The sequence below is a fragment of the Brienomyrus brachyistius genome, chromosome 11 (assembly GCF_023856365.1).
Source record: "Brienomyrus brachyistius isolate T26 chromosome 11, BBRACH_0.4, whole genome shotgun sequence".
Lineage (NCBI taxonomy): Eukaryota > Metazoa > Chordata > Actinopteri > Osteoglossiformes > Mormyridae > Brienomyrus > Brienomyrus brachyistius.
This window is the reverse complement of record NC_064543.1, coordinates 7,464,167-7,483,934: the sequence shown is the minus strand read 5'-3', so window position 1 is coordinate 7,483,934 and position 19,768 is coordinate 7,464,167. Positions and strand designations below refer to the sequence as shown.

The 19,768-nt window shown below is 39.4% G+C and overlaps 2 protein-coding genes and 1 long non-coding RNA gene across 6 annotated transcripts in view; 2 read left to right on the top strand and 1 right to left on the bottom strand.

Moving 5' to 3' along the window:
• Nucleotides 1–16,948, bottom strand: part of LOC125704023 (uncharacterized) — a 38,808-nt gene extending 21,860 nt beyond the window's left edge. Inside the window, exon 1 of one of the 2 annotated variants that reach the window (XR_007381013.1) lies at nucleotides 16,877–16,948. This is a non-coding gene — a long non-coding RNA (uncharacterized LOC125704023). The remainder of the gene's footprint in view (nucleotides 1–16,876) is intronic. The other variant, XR_007381015.1, reaches the window with a different exon arrangement.
• On the top strand, nucleotides 181–10,836 carry fgf7 (fibroblast growth factor 7). 3 transcript variants are annotated; one of them, XM_048969297.1, is made up of 4 exons: nucleotides 181–635; nucleotides 1,125–1,689; nucleotides 7,792–7,898; nucleotides 8,065–10,836. In XM_048969297.1, exons 2-4 carry the CDS (start codon nucleotides 1,404–1,406, stop codon nucleotides 8,281–8,283), a joined length of 612 nt encoding a protein of 203 aa, XP_048825254.1. In that variant the 5' UTR covers nucleotides 181–635; nucleotides 1,125–1,403; the 3' UTR covers nucleotides 8,284–10,836. The 3 variants fall into 3 exon arrangements, with proteins under 3 accessions (XP_048825254.1, XP_048825253.1, XP_048825255.1); XM_048969296.1 differs by lacking the exon at nucleotides 181–635 and adding an exon at nucleotides 650–907; XM_048969298.1 differs by lacking the exon at nucleotides 181–635 and adding an exon at nucleotides 650–974.
• Nucleotides 16,949–17,009: 61 nt separating the features above from the next.
• On the top strand, nucleotides 17,010–19,396 carry dtwd1 (DTW domain containing 1). Its single transcript, XM_048969294.1, has 4 exons — nucleotides 17,010–17,682; nucleotides 18,051–18,194; nucleotides 18,434–18,686; nucleotides 18,849–19,396. Exons 1-4 carry the CDS (start codon nucleotides 17,440–17,442, stop codon nucleotides 19,076–19,078), a joined length of 870 nt encoding a protein of 289 aa, XP_048825251.1. The 5' UTR covers nucleotides 17,010–17,439; the 3' UTR covers nucleotides 19,079–19,396.
• Nucleotides 19,397–19,768: the final 372 nt, after the last annotated feature.

Genomic DNA, 19,768 nt, shown 5'->3' with positions numbered 1-19,768 from the left:
CCTGTTGAATACTTGTGAAGTGACCAAACAATGATCCCAACAAACCAGAAACTAGACTATATTTGACAGCTGTGGCACGTGACCGATCTTTAAAACACAACACAGATTTTAGGCACAATGAAACTGTTTTTCCAGCTAGTTTTCTTTCTTATTTCATACAGATGAATATCTTTACCTCATACTAAAAAGGAGACACAATCCATAATTGCTATAAGAGTCAAGTGTGGCTGATTTTTACTGCCTGAAAGTGTATTTAAGCAATTGAATGACAGACTTAATACACAACGTAGCGCTAACAGCTATTTCACAAGTTTTTGCTCCCTCTGATGACTGTTGGCAGGCTTACAAATGATTTTTTTTCTCCATACTCGATCCAAGTGACAGCTGACTGGCTAAGAAGTAATTGGTCTGAAGTGAGGTCATCACAAGGCATTTATCTACGCACAGGGTGAGGACATGCAGAGCAATGCTTCCCAAGTTAGCGATTCAACTGTGAGGGTAATTACAGCCCTGCTGGTGTGGTTCCTCAGCTCACAGGAAGCTTTATATACTCAATGCTTTTGTGAAGTGCAACTTTTTTTTTTTGGGAGGGGGAAACGGATATCAATGTGCACAGCTCTCATCCTTTACTGCATGTAAGTCACTCAAAAACTCCCGAAAGGCTGTTCCCAAGCCGGGAAGACATTCCAAGGCTTATTTAAAATGCTCTAGTAGGGTGGTTCACGAGCGAAGAGAATTGCTAGTGAGACGCAGAGAGGTCTGCATGCATGCAAGCAAAAGAGGGAGGTGCTGGCCGCCTCAAGTCAGTCCAGACCGCTAAACAGGACAAATGTGGGCAGTTCTAAGAAGAGTGTTTAGTTCACCGCAAAAGTGTCTATGTTTATAAAGGCTAGACTACAAGTATGAGGTGAGCAAACCAGGACAGAAGAGATTTAAATCCAATGTTTCCCTGTTCATATCTATCTGATATTTTAGTAAGTCACAGTGGTTTAAATTCATTACAATCGGTCGGGCTGATTCCACTTTTGTACCCGTTAAACTTGTAGCACCTGCAGGGGAGATTTCCTGGGTCTGAACAAGTCAACCAAACCTGCTCTTCTGTTTTTTTTTCCTATATCCTGCAGAGCCTTCGTTCCTGAGACTGTCGACCCAAAAGGTGCATCATTCAGCCTGCAGTGGCAGCGGCTGCAATGTCCTAGGACTCTGGACAGAAGAGAATTACATGCGAGTGACTCCTCCGAACTGCATGTATGAAAAAACACACCGAGACAGCAAGAGCGCCATTCGCAGTTTCACTCGTGAGGAGATTGTAAATCGAGGAAGCTGGGTCGAGGACCCTTTGGCCTGAGATTCCTCGTACGTTTCAGCATGTTGTTCATAAACACCCGCTGCGTTGCATTATAATGCACAAATGGATGCTGAAATGGAAGCTGCCGACTCTGCTCTCCAAACTGTACTTGCACATCATGTTTCTTCTGAGCGGTATGTGTCTAGCTTGCAGTGATCGGACTCCGGAGCAACTGGCTGCAATTATGAACTGTTCCAAACATGAGAGGCACACGAGAAATTACGATTATATGGAGGGAGGGGATGTAAGAGTCAGGCAACTCTTCAGCGGAACACAATGGTTTCTCACAATCGATGACTATGGCAACATCAACGGAACTCAAGATCCAACCAACTGCTACAGTGAGTATCGAACCAAAGCTTTCTCATTTTGCAATACTGTAAGAAAAATGTCATCATAGTTACAGACTGGTAGCCTTTGTCAGTCATGGTTTCTTATATATGTTGCTTGCAAAACTACATAAAGAACAATAGAACTCCATCAATAACATAACAACGTTGTTTTACTTATATATCAGACCGTCCAGAGTTACCAGGCACCCACATTTCAAGCTCTTGATTACTAATACGTTATGCCAACTGCTTAATTTTTCAATTTGTGTTATGTTTGGCTGTGTTATGCATCAATCTAACTGAATGCGTAAATAGCTGTAGTTCAGTTTGAATGCATTCTTCGACTTGCCTTGCTTACAGACATTTTAATACTAAGTCCTATATATACTTGATACAGTTGTAGTACGATGTTCTTAACTTAATCGCAGGCAAGAAAAACGACAGCGGTTAAAGAAAACAGGTGTCTCGCTTGGCAAAGTATTAGTTTTACAATCTAAACAAAGCTCCCAATAAGTTAAACAAGTCTGTAAAGCCGCAAGTTCCAACTCTAACAGATTGTGTCATATTTGCAAGTGTCAGTGAAGATCGAGTTAAACCGCCGAGTCACGTGTCCAGACCATGACACAATATTAGCCTTAGGGTTGATTTTGAGGATTTTGGTTTTGATAAAAACCATACGAAGGTCGTAACTGCTGCCTGAGTATGCAAGAGAATGCGTAGCATCTGCAATTTCCAACCGCCACATTCATCTTCGTTGTCTCTTCATGATAAATGTCGTAATCGCGTCAAATTACTTAGGCTGCTAGGAGTAGGTTGCATGTAGATCTATGAAGTTCAAAATAAATTTTAAATATAAGTTCAATATATGCATTTCTGTGAAAATCATTAGTGAATTCACCATAGCAAAAAACACATACAATTGGAGTACTTCAATTATAGCTTCATTAACGTAGTTCTACGACCTGGCTCATTATACCTCCTGTGTTAATTCTGACAAACGGCAATCATTATGCATGTCCAAATAACAATAATACCTAAAAAGAAGCACAGTATTAAAATAACTGGATAAGTGGACCGCATTTTCATAACTTTAAAATGTTGCAGAAAAGTGGGGGGGGGGAGTAAGAGCGTATATGGCCTTTCTACAGACTACTACACATCACGGGGCATTGTAATTACTCAAGTACAAATTAAAAAAAGCTAACACGGCTATCATCACCTATATACTCTCGTCTCGCCATTCTAAGCTTCCCAATATATTACGATTACGCAGTGCAGAGGGACAAAACTGGAAATTACTGTTGAAAATCAGCTAAACGCGTAAATGCTCTTACAATTCGAGCACGTGCAGGTATGAAAAACACAGAAAAAGCACGTCTGAGATCAGATAACTGCGCGCAGGATTATAATGTTAAACTAAAATACCAGGCGAATGGGATTAAGTATTACATTTACATCTACAACTACTTGTATTTAATCATCAAAAATTATCAAAGTGAATTTCTGTTTCTGTTAATAAGCAATCGAGTTTTAGTAAGCAATGAGCCAAAAACTCTCGTATAACTTCAAAATTACCAGTGATACGTAGGGCTATTTGTAAGAAGTGTCATATTTCAGCGATTGTTTCTATATAAATAAATACACTGTCCAGTGAAAATTACTAAAATGAGAAATAATGAATTAGAATTAGTAGTCGACGTTTAAATTTAGGGCCGAGTTCATTTTATACACTGGTAAATGAAGAATTGGCTAGTATTAAATCGATGGACACATGTAAAAAGTGCCGATGTTCAACTATCAGAAACATTCAATATTTCCTGGTTAAACTGCTGAAGGAATGGTGGGATTATTAATATCTGCCCGTCCACATTTTCTGGGGAAGTTCTTTTCCAAATGAAAAACATGGGGAAAAGATTGAGTCATTGCAGCGTTCCAGAGAATTGGGGATTCCAGAAACGCATTTCTTTGTCATCAATTAACTGAAAAGGGGGTTGGGTTTACTATCAGCGTATGTAATGTTGTACAAGTGCACAGCCAGTCTGTATACTGTCAGGAAAAAAAGTACCAATTTGTACCTCTGAGGGTACAATTACTTGTCCCTGGGGCTGTACCCTCAAGGGTCTGCCAACTGTACCCTAGCTGTATGTAATTGTAAATTTTAAGGTATAGACCCTGAGGAGCATTTTTCTGCCATTGGGGGTACATTAATGTTGTTTGTACCTCGGGAAAAAAAATTATACCTGGGCTGTACCCTTTTTTTCGACAATGAAGTATCTTTTTGCATTGTACTAAATTATATCGTCAGATTATATAAGTCAGTCAAACAAATCACTTCTCACCTTAACTAAAAACTGTTGTCAAAAAAACAGAATGAATTTTCATGGGAAATACCAGCCAGACGAGATCAAGAGCGCGAAAACAATCATTTTAAAACAAGCTGACATGTAGCCATGATGTGTTGTAGGTAATGAACTGGGTTTCAGTTACCAATTAAAATGTCTGTTCTGATTTATGTGCTGAATTACAAACATGTGTTTCTGTCTGGGAAAGGCATACATAGCAAATATAGTAAAAACACAAGGTGATTTACGAAAACTCGCACTGTCGCCATATTAAAGATGACACCTTCTAAGTATCTGAAATATATATATATATATATATATATATATATATATATATATATATATATATATATATATATATATATATATATATATATATAGAGGCTTTCTGGTTAATTTGATAGGCCTATAACACTGAAGATGAACAGGAACACCATTCCAAAGAATTGAGCAAAATAATAATAATAAGAAGAATAGCACGCATACTACACAGTTACAGTTATGGTTTTTCACTACTATCTCACCAATATAAAAAATGTAAACAATATCACCTTCACTCGGGCAACAGAAAATGATGAACCAGCCACAAATAGCAGATTCAGCCGAAGGCTGGGGCAGCACAGCACACTAAGCTAAATTTGTTCAAGCTGGGGAAAACCTTATTAGGGCTCCCCGAATGCCATTTGCGCCCCGTGTGTGCATTAGTGTCTCCTCGTATCAGCTAAACAGTTACAGTTGCTAAAACAGAGCGGTACTGTGCCGCTGTTCAGGGCCCGAATTTTGTACAACATCGCGTTGGCTGGCCTGAAACATCTGCAGCGGTAACCATATTCTCTCCTGGAACTTTCATCCTCGTCTTGATGAAATTACAGAAAAAATGCAGTTTCAGGAATAGAGACAAAGAAGAAAATTATATATATTTTTTGCTTGTTTTTGTGCAGTCCTTTTATTTATTGGATCATTTGGCCTAATGTTTTCATATTGCCTTTTAAATTGAAAGTCGGTGATTATTACGCTATAATCCATGCATTTCCCATAACTGTTCATCCAAATCGGCCTTTCAGTGAACATGGAGCTAATTGCAATACACATGTGAGGCACCCTGGGCAGGACGCCCATCCATCATTGGATCCATATTCACCCCGAGTTCCACACTAAGGGCAATTTAAAGACACTAACCAATCTACACCACATGTTTGTGGACTGTGACAGGAAACGCACACAAATACAGGGAGGACATGCAAGATTCACAACCGCAGAGCCTGGATAGCAATTAAACTCAAGGCTTTCGAGGTGTGCGAACATAATGCCATCCCTATATCTTAATGTTTTAATAGTGTTAACACTAATATATGAACCAAAATCTTGAATTATTATTTTAATAACATATTTTAAAACTCTGAAAATTGACATAAAAACGGGAAATATATAAATTCGGCCGTTTCAAACAGTGTTGTTTCTTCTCACGTTTATGCTTCTCTCATAAACATCACAACAGCAGGTTGTTTTAACTGAAGAACAAAACATGAACCTGACACTGATGCTCATAATATGCCGTTGAGATTATAGCAAATTACATGGCTGTTAAACCTGCTTTTTAATCTGAAACAGTTTATACAGAAGGACGGATGTTGGCTGATCCATGGTTCCAAAGTAATTTTGCAAAAGAGTCAGTGCCAAAAAAGGTACCACGCATCTGGATCTTTTCATTACTTAATTCAAAATGTTATAAGTTTAGACAGCATTTAAAGACAGTGACCTTAGATGGACCTTAAGCTTTTACTGAGGCACGAAGCAGGCAAGCAACCTCTGCTGCTACACGTTACTGAACTGTGTGTTCTGCTAACCATCCACAGGGTAATCTGGACATCAGTGTTAGCAGGAAACATTTACTCTCTTAAAGGAGTTCATAGGTTTGTTCTTTTATCCATCCATCCATCCATCTTCCAATCACTCACTCCAGAAAAGGTCACATGAGGTTCTGAAGCCTATCCCAGACAGTGAGGGCACAAGTCAGGGGAACACTCTAGACATAAAATCAAATGGTAAATGTATTGCATTTATATAGCACATTTTTCCCCACTCGAAGCACTTTACAGTTTGCCTCACATTCACGCACCCATCCACACACACGTTCACACACCCATCCACACACACGTTCACACACCCATCCACACATACGTTCACACACCGGTGGCGGAGGCTGCCGAGCAAGGCGCCAACCTGCACGCCGGGAGCAATTTAGGGTTCAGTGTCTTGCTCAAGGGCACTTCGATGGGGTCAGGAGGAGCCGAGGCTCGAACCTACAACCCTCCGGTTGCCAAATAATCGCCCTAACGTGATCCCAGTACATTGCAGGGCACAGACAGGCCTACACTCACTGCTATGGGCAATTTACAGATGCCAATGAAATCCTCCAGGTGGATTTGAACCCCCAACCCTTGAGGTATAAGACAACAGTACTAGACAGTCATCTGCGTTATACGGCATTTCAGAACTACTGTATGAATCCGAAACTCCATAATTCAGCTCAGTGTCACACCTCCACTCAAGCGAGAAGCAACATCCACAAACCAGTACATCATCTAAATGGGGCAGAACCCATTATACAGAATAAGACCAAACAAACAACTAATTATAACTAACTACAGGCCCTGTAGTATCTTGCAGTGTAAATCTGTGCAGCTGGCCAATGTAAAGGAACAAGTACTGCACATAAATCACGATCAGACATAAAAGCCCAGAAACCATCGCTGGAAGTTCTTTTAGACCTGGGGGTGAAACTCACCCAATCTACATTTCTAATAGCAGTTCAGAATAAACTGTGTCTGACTCAGAGGTATAATGTGTGCAAACAATTTCCCTTTACAGCAGGAGTTACATGTTTAAAATATGTGTTACACTGATCATAAATTCGGTTTGCAGAGACAATGTACAAGGACAGATTTTGAGTTGTTTAATACAAGCCTAATTATAGCCTCTAGTTTCTAGGGACAGCTAAAAACAGTTGCGGTGATAAAGAAATTCCAGAAAATCCCCGAGAATAAATATAAACAAGAATTTCTAAAATACCCCAATTTTTGTGTCAATCCCAAAAGCCATGTTTTCAGTTATTAAGAAAGTTGTTTTGTTGTCATTCATTCAAGAAGTAATAAATGGCTTAGAGCATTTGTGTTTCCTATCAAACATCATTGAGGTTAATACCTTTGAATAACTGATACCAGCTTAAGTACAGCAGCCAAAGGTCATGTGAATAGGCAGCTGCTTATATCTGGATTAATAATATTAATAATAATAATAATAATAAAAAACCCCTTGTTAACAAATCAATCCTTCATAAATTTGTAGACATATTTTCCAATAAATGGCAGTATACCACAGGCCTTATTTTTCTTCAATAGCTGGACTATGACTGGACTAATAGACCAAAAGATATTGTTTTATTTTCTCCATAAATGGAGCCACTCAGCGTCTGTTTTGAAATGTAGCGTGCAAAGCTAATGGGAACAGACATTTTTTTTTTTTTTTTACCCTCAGGATACAGCGTTTAATCTGCTGTCCATATGTGCAGCTTCACGAGCACTGCATTCTGGGATGGCCACCCAAACCATTTAACAACTCTGAAATAAAACCAGCAACTGATTAACTTCATTAGACCTCAACTTGTTCTGATGAAGTGGATGGTTTCTGATCTCAAAGGGCGCGACGCATTTTATTAGCGAGTTTTTTCGTCTGTCTGATTACTGACTTTGCTTTGACGGCATTGCAGGTATCCTTGAAATACGCACAGTCTCCGAAGGTGGTATCCTCGCCATCAAAGGGGTGAAAAGTCAGTATTACATATCTATGAACAAGACAGGAGTATTACAAGGCAAGGTCAGAAACATTCGCTACTTCTATACATACTTTGTTACAATACGTCTCACATGGTGTATCTTTCTAGTGTGCAACCCAGAATTTCACTGTGAAATTTCGATAAATCGTTTTTTCGTGTTTTAAAGTCAGACAGTACCTAACTTACTGCGATTATTTACCTTTTCAGAAAACATACAATGAAAACTGCAACTTTAAGGAGGTCTTTCTAGAAAACTATTTCAACGCTTATTCTTCAGCAAAGTGGACTAAACAAAATGGCAAAGAAATGTTCATCGCTTTATCCCAGAAGGGGAAGCCCCTGAAAGGTAGGAAGACGAGGAAAGAGAACATATCATCTCATTTCATCCCCATGAAGTGCAGAGAAGAGGACAAGCGAGCGGACTAGAGCCAATGAGGCGTCTAGCGGACTCAATGCTGGCGGCGAATAAGGGATACAGTACATGGCTACCCAGCTGGTCTGAATGTCAGTGCTGATGCACGATTCCATCCCATTAACCCCAACCTGCTAAATAAACATTAATAAACATTAATGCTATAAGAAGAATACTAATTCATTACAGATAACACATTTCACAGATTTTAGACAGATTCATTGAAAATAGACCCTTATTCATTTCAAATGTTATAGATTACTTATATTATTATTATTATTATAAACAACCAAATGAAAACCATAGCACCCTGTTTACAAGTCGCTATATGTAACAAATATAAGATAAATTATGATACAATATATACATAATAGAGGTATAATAATGCTAGACAGGGTCCACCCAGTTGCATTTCAGGTAACGGCTTATCCACCAGCATGGTCTGTTCCAGGGGCATGTGACAGGAGCAGACGTGTAAAATAAAATCTACAAACACACATATAATCATGATTCAAATATTATTATGGGTTTGCCAAGTCACTCAATATTATATGTATCTGCACTAATTTGGAGTTAAGACAGGTATTTTGTAAACATCAGATATTTTGTCTAGCATTTATTGAACCATCATTATACAAACGACAGCTGTACCTGTATGAATGAATGCAAGCTGTGCTTTTATCTAAGAGAATATGCATGGAAGTAAATTCAAAACATATGACTATTTTTCTATATATTAGGTACTACTAAGCCGAAATTTCACTGCAGTACTAAATTCAAAAGGAGACAATGCACTGACAATTATAAGTATTGTAAAGTTACAATTTTATTTTCTTTATTAGTCCTATTATTTCCATTACTAGATTTTCAGAAATTAAACAAAATTGAAACACACCAACAGTGAGACACAGCAGTTAATATTTTTAACATTTTGTCCATCACTGGACAAAATTATTATACTGCGCTAGTCAAGCAACATCCAATGACTCTATAATGGTTTTGATTAATTGACTCTATAATGGTTTGTTATATAATGGTTGGCTGCAGGAACTACTGAAAAGTAAACAAGCTGGACTTGCTTTTTCATAAAATGTGCATTCTGAACTCAACATTTAAAGTGAAAGAATATATATTGATATATATAAAGATAATGGTCAAAATTGGATCATAACAGCAAAACAGATGTAACCCTATTTATAAACATAAGCAAAACCTGCTTTTTTGTTTCATAATAAACGTGTAATGCCTTTTTAATAGCTGCTAGCCCTATTAACTCAGCTGTGGTTAAGTTCTACCGCATTAGAGCCTGAAGCTGTTGATAAGGTTCCATGAATGAGCACTGCTCAGTCAAGCCCTCTGTGCATCCCGCTTCTCATTCTCACAGAAAGAGCACTGTTCAGTCAAGCCCTCTGTGCATCCCGCTTCTCATTCTCACAGAATGAGCACTGCTCATTCAAGCCCTCTGTGCATCCCGCTTCTCATTCTCACAGAAAGAGCACTGCTCAGTCAAGCCCTCTGTGCATCCCGCTTCTCATTCTCACAGAAAGAGCACTGCTCAGTCAAGCCCTCTGTGCATCCCGCTTCTCATTCTCACAGAATGAGCACTGCTCATTCAAGCCCTCTGTGCATCCCGCTTCTCATTCTCACAGAATGAGCACTGCTCAGTCAAGCCCTCTGTGCATCCCGCTTCTCATTCTCACAGAATGAGCACTGCTCAGTCAAGCCCTCTGTGCATCCCGCTTCTCATTCTCACAGAATGAGCACTGCTCATTCAAGCCCTCTGTGCATCCCGCTTCTCATTCTCACAGAATGAGCACTGCTCAGTCAAGCCCTCTCTGCATCCCGCTTCTCATTCTCACAGAATGAGCACTGCTCAGTCAAGCCCTCTGTGCATCCCGCTTCTCATTCTCACAGAATGAGCACTGCTCATTCAAGCCCTCTGTGCATCCCGCTTCTCATTCTCACAGAAAGAGCACTGCTCATTCAAACCCTCTGTGCATCCCGCTTCTCATTCTCACAGAAAGAGCACTGCTCATTCAAGCCCTCTCTGCATCCCGCTTCTCATTCTCACAGAATGAGCACTGCTCATTCAAGCCCTCTCTGGCATCCCGCTTCTCATTCTCACAGAAAGAGCACTGCTCATTCAAGCCCTCTGTGCATCCCGCTTCTCATTCTCACAGAATGAGCACTGCTCATTCAAGCCCTCTGTGCATCCCGCTTCTCATTCTCACAGACTTCCTAGTGAATATCATCCAAATATGTTCTGAAGTGATGTCTATCAGTGATCTCACCAATCACAATTTAGCTTACATGGTATTTATAAAGATTCACCATACATTATTCATCATGTTCCTGCATTCTTTATATTATATTTTTGGGTTTATCTCATTCATAATAATGCAAAGAAATGCTTCTCACACCTTGAAATCCTTCAAAGACATTATATGCTCAGTGTATAATACAATGCTGCATTTTCTCCTGACGATGGTAATACATCCGTGTTCTTCTTTATTGTTTTACATTATTTATATAATTTATATATTATAAAATGCGTAAGATGTTTGAAACATGCCTGGTTTTTGTTTTTCCTGATATCGCTTACATGTAGGCTCCACCCTACCGTTAAAGGAAGCAGCTGAAGGTTCAAACCACGACAACAGAGTTGCAATAATAATAAAAAAGAATAATTCTGATGTACTTAAAAGGTACAAAGATGCAAATAAAGGAAAAAAACAGCAAAAAGCAGCATAGCTAATCACCAGCATATGTTGTGTTTTGTTGCTGGTGGACCAGCCTCGTTAATAAAACATTGCGGATGGATCAGCTTCTTCTGCAGGTAGACTAGCATAGCTATGCTGGTCCACCAGCTACACCAGCAACTAACCAGCACCGAATCAGCATGGAGATTGGGATGGTCTGTGCTGTTTTTTTCAGCAGGGTAATTTACCTTTCCTGCCCTCGTCTCTGTATCTTTTTATGGTGTGGTCATTTACACACTATTACCCTACAAACAGATTTGCGTTCTGAAATCCATTACCGAAAACCTCAGTCCTGGAAGTAGCTTAAGAAGATGATCTTTTAAAAATGGTGTCAGGATTTTCCACTGGATGTACTGAATAGAATGGTCAACAATAAACAATTAATCACCTCGAATGACAACACCGAAAGGAAAAAGACATTTATGGAATGTATAAGTGTGGGTGGAAAAACAAAGTCGATTCCCCAAAATGCAGCCGCCTGTTAACAAAGAATGGCATCAACATTACAGCGTGGTTATAAAGCTATTTAAAACCTCCGTCTATAGCCATGATGTGATTGATGCCACCCTGCTATCTGTTTGACTGTACAAACCATAATAAAGTCATTTGAGGTTACCACACACAGTGATAACAAAACGCGAGCCAAGCGCTGACAAACAGCGCAATCATTGTGTTAACCAAGGGACCACAGCCCGTCTCCCAGGTAGCTTAACTCCCCCCGCAAATGGTTTATTTTCAGTTATTGGATTCCATTCCATTTTTAATCAGATCCCATGCATTTGTATGAGGTTAAATATGAGATTCTAAAATATGCATTAAATATGCACAGCTCCTCCACATGTTCGTTTGCAGTTCGTTTTGTTTACTTTGTTGAGCCTTATACAATTCATTTTATTGTCTTAATTACTATAAGCCCACAATATATTCCTAGATACTTCAGTAGGTAAGATGCTCACCAAATGTCATTTTTAAATCCTTTTCTTTTTGTGCTGGGCAGAAGTGCGCATATTTCGCTAAATGAAATATGATACATGAAATTTAAGAATGACCATAGGGGAACGCTGGCAGACGGCCACACACATGGAGAAGCACATCGGACGAGAGCCTTGCCTCCTGTTAGAGTTCACATCTGGATCACAGAGAAATGACAGATAGAAAGTCTAAAATTGTGAGTGCAAACTTCTGAATCAGTTTGACCTAAACAATGTCTGAATAAGGTGAAGGCTTTTGCCAAGTCACGCAACGTTTGTCTGAGCAGATAATTCGGAACATACTCGAAATGTAAACACATCATTTTCAGCTCTGGGCTAAAGACTTGAATCTTCTGCAGATATATGAGATACATTTGAAAACAGGAACAGAAGCTAGTACAGTTTAATGGATATACAGATTTATTATTATAGTCCTACACCAGTTTCATTATAACTACTGTGTAGCTAATTAATTAAAATGTCTTACATTTTTTTTAATGCTTTAAATGGTAACGTTTTTACCACTATATTCAAAAATGATCTCTTTTAGCCATTTATTAAATTTAAACAAATGTCTTAAAATCTATACATTATTTTTTTTTTATGAAATTGTAATCAACAGAGTGATGCGTTGTAACTATGAGTAAGCAGAGTAAGCATGAGTAAGCATGTGTGAATGTCAGGAATATGTGAGCTACAATCAGTAACTCAATGCCCAAAAGTGCAGAAGCTAAGGCAGGTCTGGGCCAAGGTATATTTGCAATGGCAACCTTCCAGTCACATCAGCTTGTTGTTGAAACTGATGCTGGTAATCCAACAGGGAGCATGTCTCACCCTGGCTGCGATTCAGCCTTACATCCAAAGGTTATCCCCAAGCACTCCTGGTACGCTGAACGGCTTGTCAGGAATGAAAGGTCTTCCATGGAGAGACTGTGAAGCTAAACCTGCCTTGGATGAGTGCAAACTTGCCTAGATAATATTTTTGAAACCCAAAGATAAAAATTGGATTTGCATGTAAAGCTTAATTGTTTTGTTGTTCATTTTTAGTTCTTCTTTGTTCATGTCTACAAAACATAATAAACAAACCATGGAAAGGATATTTAGGTTGTAGGCCAATACACAGATACTACCAAAGTTAGTTCAGCAGTCCTTATTTAAACCTAGAATGTGACATCACAAATAGATGTGCAAAGTTCTACTTCCACTCCAGAGCAAGGTGACGCAGGCGTAACATAGTATAGCTACATGTGACAAGGCAACTGACATATCCATCTATTATTAGCATGTTAATGTTATGCAACATCTTAATGCAATGTGTTTCACTTATACAACCAAACACTTCCTTAGCCGTATATCAACTCCCTCCCCATACAAGATTTTTGAATAGATATTGGCAACTTTCCAGCTGCAGCTCCGCGTTATGTCTGGTGTTACGTTTCCATGGATATAACAGCATTATCTATCGGATTACAAGGATAAAAAGATATCCCACATATCATTCAGTAAAATACAGTATATATTTTACCTAATATATTAAAACAGATGAGGCTGGTGTGTAATCAGTGAATAACATATACTGTACCTTGGATTAAGGTTGATATATGGTAGGTCATTTTTAGGCCACTTTAAGTTAAAAAGCCTGATATTTAGACATTATTATTCATGGCTAATATCAGGTTTACATTCCGGGCTACCCCTGTCGTAAGTCACCCCTGTACACAACAAGGTTCAGACAAGATATCAGGATTGTTTTCAATCTGATAGGATCTGTTCCTTTGATCTATAAGAGCATGATTTGGTAGATGATATAGAATCTGCATTTTAATGGTTAAATGCATGTAGAGTGTCAGTAATTCCATGAGCAGGGTTCTTGCCACAAATTCCCATCTGATAGATAGAGAAGCTGTTTTTGTTAATATTTGTATGCTGAGGGGTTGGTCATCATTCGCACCAGTGTTTCCAAATCCGATCCTCAGGGACCCACAGACAGTCCACGTTTTTGGTTCCTCCCAGCTCCTGGTAGGGAGCAAAAATATGGGCTGTCTGGCAGGGAGCTGGAAGTGGGAGAAAACATGGACCCTCTGTGAGACCCAGAGGACCGGGTTGGGAAACTGAAATTTTAGAGATCATCTTTGTGCATGTCTTTTACCTTTAGGAAAACTTCAGATAAAAAGCACATTTGCTCTATAATCATAAATCAGGCCAAGGAGCAGTACAGAGAGTTAGGATCGCATCTTATATCTATACAGTGTGCTGGAATGGCTCTCTGGATGCAATTACTATCATTCGTTTCAGATGGGAAAATTTATCTTATACAGGCTTTGACAAATGTTGCAGAATCTACACATAGTATTTCAGTCAACAACTGATCAATCACAACACACCGACAGCCCTTTCTGTCACTTTCTTAAGATGGCTTTTATAGTCAGCTGTTCTCTGATGCTCGAAAGATGTTGAATTCACTTCCCCTCAAGAAAAAATTATCATCATGTATTGAAAGTAAAAGGCCTCTTTAATCTTATTCACCCAAGCCCAGACACAAACTGTGCACTGATGATTTGTTTTGCCTTTTAAGCATAAACAATTTTTGTTAAAAACAAAAATGCAACTGCCTTAAAGACGAATTAGAAAGGTCACTTGGGTACAATTTCCCAAAACCACACGTAAGACTCATTACCCAAGCAACACATCTGGACTGAGTCCTAATGGATCACATCACTCTGAGAAGACTGCGTGTTATTGACCACACGGAAGCAGCAGACCCAGAGACACCCCATAATAACCCCCAGATCTTTCATTTTAGGCTGTTTTTTTCCAGTCACTCTCCCTCACAGGCAGCTCCATGTTTTGTTGCAAATGATAACATAGAAATTAAACCAGATGTTTAATTTTCTTGACTGATAGAGTCCTCTAATTGAAGTGAAGATAATATTTGCGTTTGCTTCAGTTAAATTTTCATAATAGGTTGTAACATCAGTGTGTGTTTTGGCTTCCAGGACCACAGCAGTTAATTTTAGACATCGGGACTCATTACAAATGTGCTGTGAATTGTGCAAATCCATCAGTGTGGGCAGTAATGCATTAAATATTCTCAAGATCATTCAGCAGATTGGCATTTTGCTGTAATTCTGTATGTACCATTTATCACATCATACCACTGATATATTTTATCTGTTTCATAATGTATAGTCAAAATGATTGAACAACAAGCAGGTTTAAGCATAATAATATACCTTACAAATTCATACTATTGTTAGGTATGACAAAGGAATCTAGGCCATACAGGAATTATTAAATAAGCTCAATGTGTGTAAATAACAAAGTTGGTTTTCCACAGTGTCACCACAGGAGACAATCAGGTGACTCACGCTTTGAGACCCCACTGTGTGTGTGTGTGTGTGGTCATGTATATAATACATTGTAGGGACCAAATATCCCCACAATGTGATTATAACCTGTTACTTTCACATGGTCCCCACAAGAGGAAACTCAATTTTATTATAAAAAATCTCTGAATGCAATCAAAGAACTAAAAAAAACTTGTACTTTGGTTACTTATGGTTAAGGTTAGGGCTGGGTGGGGGTTAAGGTTAGGGCTGGGTTAGGGGTTAAGGGAGTCATTGATGGGATTGGGGTTTTCCTCATATAAAATTTCTATGAATTCAAACATGTGTGTGTATAAGTTCTAACATTGTACGCTCTACACATTAAACTCCGCTACCTGGAGAAGGTAGTGGACAGCTGGCCCAAAACCCATATTTATTCAATATAACATTTCAACAGGGAACTCTGATTAACATCAAGCTAACAACAGCTAACATTAAAAGAAAACTGGATATTAATATGTCAGTAGACCAATATATATATGTCTAAATCATACTGATTACACTGGAGGGACATTATCACATACCAAACTGTAATTATCCACCTTTTTTCTCAGCTGGTTTTAGAGTTATTAATTACATGTATTTCCCCCAGAGTATGAAATTAGAGGAATAAGGGAAGCAAAATCATGTGTTTGTATTTAGTCAATAACTTTAATTATCTTCCTTTGAGTCGCTGTTGCATAAGGCTCCCCAGACAAAAAGATGTAACGGTTACACTTTGCAATGGGACAAGACTCTAATACTTCATACTAATACTAACATCAAGCAGACACATTTTCAGATTAAATTCATGTAATTAGGTTTACAGAGATCTTGAGCGATCAACTGGACACAACAGAAAAGCGGAATACCATTTTTATTTCTACAAAACTGAAAGAAAACGCCTACGCACAGCATTTACAGAAACAAACGCACAAACACCGTTGATTTATTTTAGATCTGCAATCGCACCTGGACATACACGGCTCGGGGTCTGAAATACTGAAAGTTTATCTTTCACACAGTATGGGACATTTCACAGTGGATGTTCTTGTGTTTAGTTTAACAAGTACAGGAACCAGTCAGTTATGAGAGGCAGGACCCACGGCTTACTTTTTTAGAGGAGCATATTACGCCACATATTTTTCCTGTCAGTATGAATTGTCTCTATAAACTCCAGTGTCTCACCTCAACGTATTTTGCAATACCATCACAATAGTTAGCTATGACCATGTTTGTATTGTAAAACTCTTCGGGCACATTACAACGAAGCTGTAATCTAACCATGACTTTTTCATTTACGGCGTACACAACGTCTGTGGTTTGTGGCTTTATTTAACACAGCTGTCGGAAAGACATTTACTTCCACCCTACTAGCGAGCGCATACAATAAACGCAAGAGTCAATAACCAAACAATCTTAGAACAGAAGTGCATCACCGCTATTTACATGAGATACTAAAATATAGATAATCGTTGTTACGCAATATAAAGGTGTATCTCAGACTCTTACCCATTTAGCGTGTTCTGTTATTAATTAGCTTGGCTCCAGTAAAAGAACATCGGATGTCGAAAACTGTTTAACGTAAGTCACATGATAAGCGCCGGCGTGTGTCCGTTGCTAGGCAACAGCCAACCACATTGTACTTCCGTTAACGAGAGGAAGCACTTCCGACAGCGCGCGTGGAGTTTGCGTTTGATCTGTATAGCCGTTGATTTTCTGGGACTAAAATAATCTACTACATTTGGCTTGTTTTATTTAGCTATGTCAACCATTGGCATTGTCTTACTGGACGTAAGACAAGTTGTGACCGAGCTGGCTTAGTTGGTGTACGTGATGACTGTGTGGCTACCCGCAAGGGCAGAGTAGTACTGGAAATGTGGAAGATGTATTTAATCAGGTTACGCATGCATGTTGCCTTAGTGTAGATTTAGAATCACGAACTCATGAGTGAAGGGGGCTGCATATGCCGCTTTATTTTTCGCCAGCAAAAGAAGCCAGATATTTTCTAGATCCATTTGTTAATCTTACACACTTGGGTACGCCAGCTATTAGCCATAAAACTGTTGGACATCATGGAAAAATCTGGGATGTCGACGAAACAGAAGGAGAAAAATGAGTGTAGTCACTTAGGTGATGCATCTGAAATGAAGGGAAAGCCTTTCGATGGCTTGAAACTGGCATCTCATGAAGTTTTGGAAAAAGCCCAGATGACGGGCAGGTCGAAGTGCCCCAAGTGTAACGGTTCAAGGATGTTTTATTGTTACACATGTTTCTCATTAGTAGGTGTGAGCCAAGATGACGTACCCAAAATCAAGGTCAGTATGAAGATATGCCTCACCAATGAATGAGGAAGAGCAGCGTAGATGTAGGCAGAATCGTTTGCGATCTACGGTGCCGTGTATTGGATTATTTTCAGTGCAATATCTTTGATATTTATCATTTATAGATATTCTTGCCTGTCAGATATTCCTTTACCTAACCGTTGAATTGTTTGTGGGAATACTGTACTGAACTCTAAAAAGAAAAGGCACTTGGTTAAATTGTAAAACATAAATCGCACCCAAAATGAATGAAGTAATGGCAGTCTCAGGTGCCTGCGATGTACAGACTATTTTAAATATTTCAAATGTATGATTTAATAATCAGTATTGTCAGTTAAAAGGAGCATTTAACCCCCCATCAGCTTCCAGTTAAAATAGACATCATTAAGCATCCTCATGAAACTGACGGAAAGAGCACCGCGGTACACGCCAAACTTATTGCGCCTGATGACGTCACCGTTTACACCTACCCCTGCATCCCGGAGTACGAGAATGAAAAATATAAAGTACGTTTTTTCCTTCGCAATACTTACGCAGTAAAATGCTGGATATATACATTTATTACAATAGTTAAGAAACTGAAACGTTGCATTAGTATCTCAAGTACTTTTATTCATTCAACGTATTCTGCTTTAAGTGCCTCATTTGATTGAAGCAGTTTTAAATAAATTTTGCTGAGTGGCACTGCATGATGGCCCGGTCCTGGGCCATCTTTGTGCGGCACTCATTCTTGGTGTGTCCCCAGGTTGTCTTGGTCTTTCCTGGTCCGGGTTCAGTGACCGTAGAGGAAATGATGGAGGAACTACTTAGGGTCCCTGGTAAAGGTGGGGCCCCTTCTGCTGGGGAGCCCTCCCCAAAGAGGGTGAAGAGAGATGATGAGTCTGAAGAGAGAGAGAGCACAAAATTGCAACAGCGAGACTGTGTGCTCCAAAAGGTCATCTTCATCGATAGCACATGGAATCAAACAAATAAAATAATCTCAGATGAGCGGCTTCAAGGTAACGATATATAACTGTGGCAGAATTTCAGATATTCCTAGCTGCAGTGTTGTCTTTTAGTCTTACCAAGTTATTGAGTTGTGAGGGCAAATGCACAGCAAAGTACTGGGCTGTGCTTGTTCAGACCACGGGGAAAGTAAAGTCTTTGCTCATTTTCCTCAGCCTTGCTGCGAGTTGAACTGAAGACAAGGAAAACCTGTTTTTGGCGTCACCAGAAGGGGTCCCCAGACACATACCTGGCAACAATTGAGGCCATCTATTACTTCCTGAAGGATTACCATGTGCTCTGCCTGTCACAGGACTATCAAGGAGACTACGACAACCTCCTGTACTTCTTTGCGTATCTGCACAAGCTGATTAACAGTGCTAAGCACGCTGCAGGGAGGCTGTAAGGCGAGCCTACGTGTCCCAAAGTGGGATGTGCTGTACTCCTGCATTTTTCTTTATTGTGCAGGCAGACATTGGCCGTAAGATCTGCAGAATACTTGTCCTGTTGTAGATATGACTGTACATACTGTCCTGATTGTTATATTTAATGTATTTTTTTTTACATTAAGTTTTTACAAATGCGTCACTAATAGATTGTAATTCTGATTTCATTTTGGAGCTGAGAAATGGAGTGCGATCAGCGCTGCACAGAACATGCTTTTCATTTCTCTAGGGAATGCAAATCTGGAAATAAAAAGTAAAAAAAAAAACATTCATTTAGGAATCTTTCTGTATAAAGTAGATACCCCTTATTAATCCACGACGTTGCCCTTCAGTATAATAGATTAATGAAATGTATGATAAATAATAGTGAGTGTGCCCTGCAATGGGCTGGCACCCCATCCTGGGTCGTTCGCTGCCTTGCCCCCGTAGCCTCCAGGATAGGCTCCGGACCCTCCCCGATCCTGAATAGGATAAGCGGTTACAGAAGATGGATGATAAAATAGTGAAGTAGGTAGGTCATCAGCAATGCTGCCTGCTGTGTCCTCATGCATGTTTAATGACTCGGAGGTATCGTCTTTTTCCTCGTCGTCTATCTGATTTTCTCTGGATCAGAGCGCAGCGCAGTGGTTCCACACCGCTAGGGTTGTGAG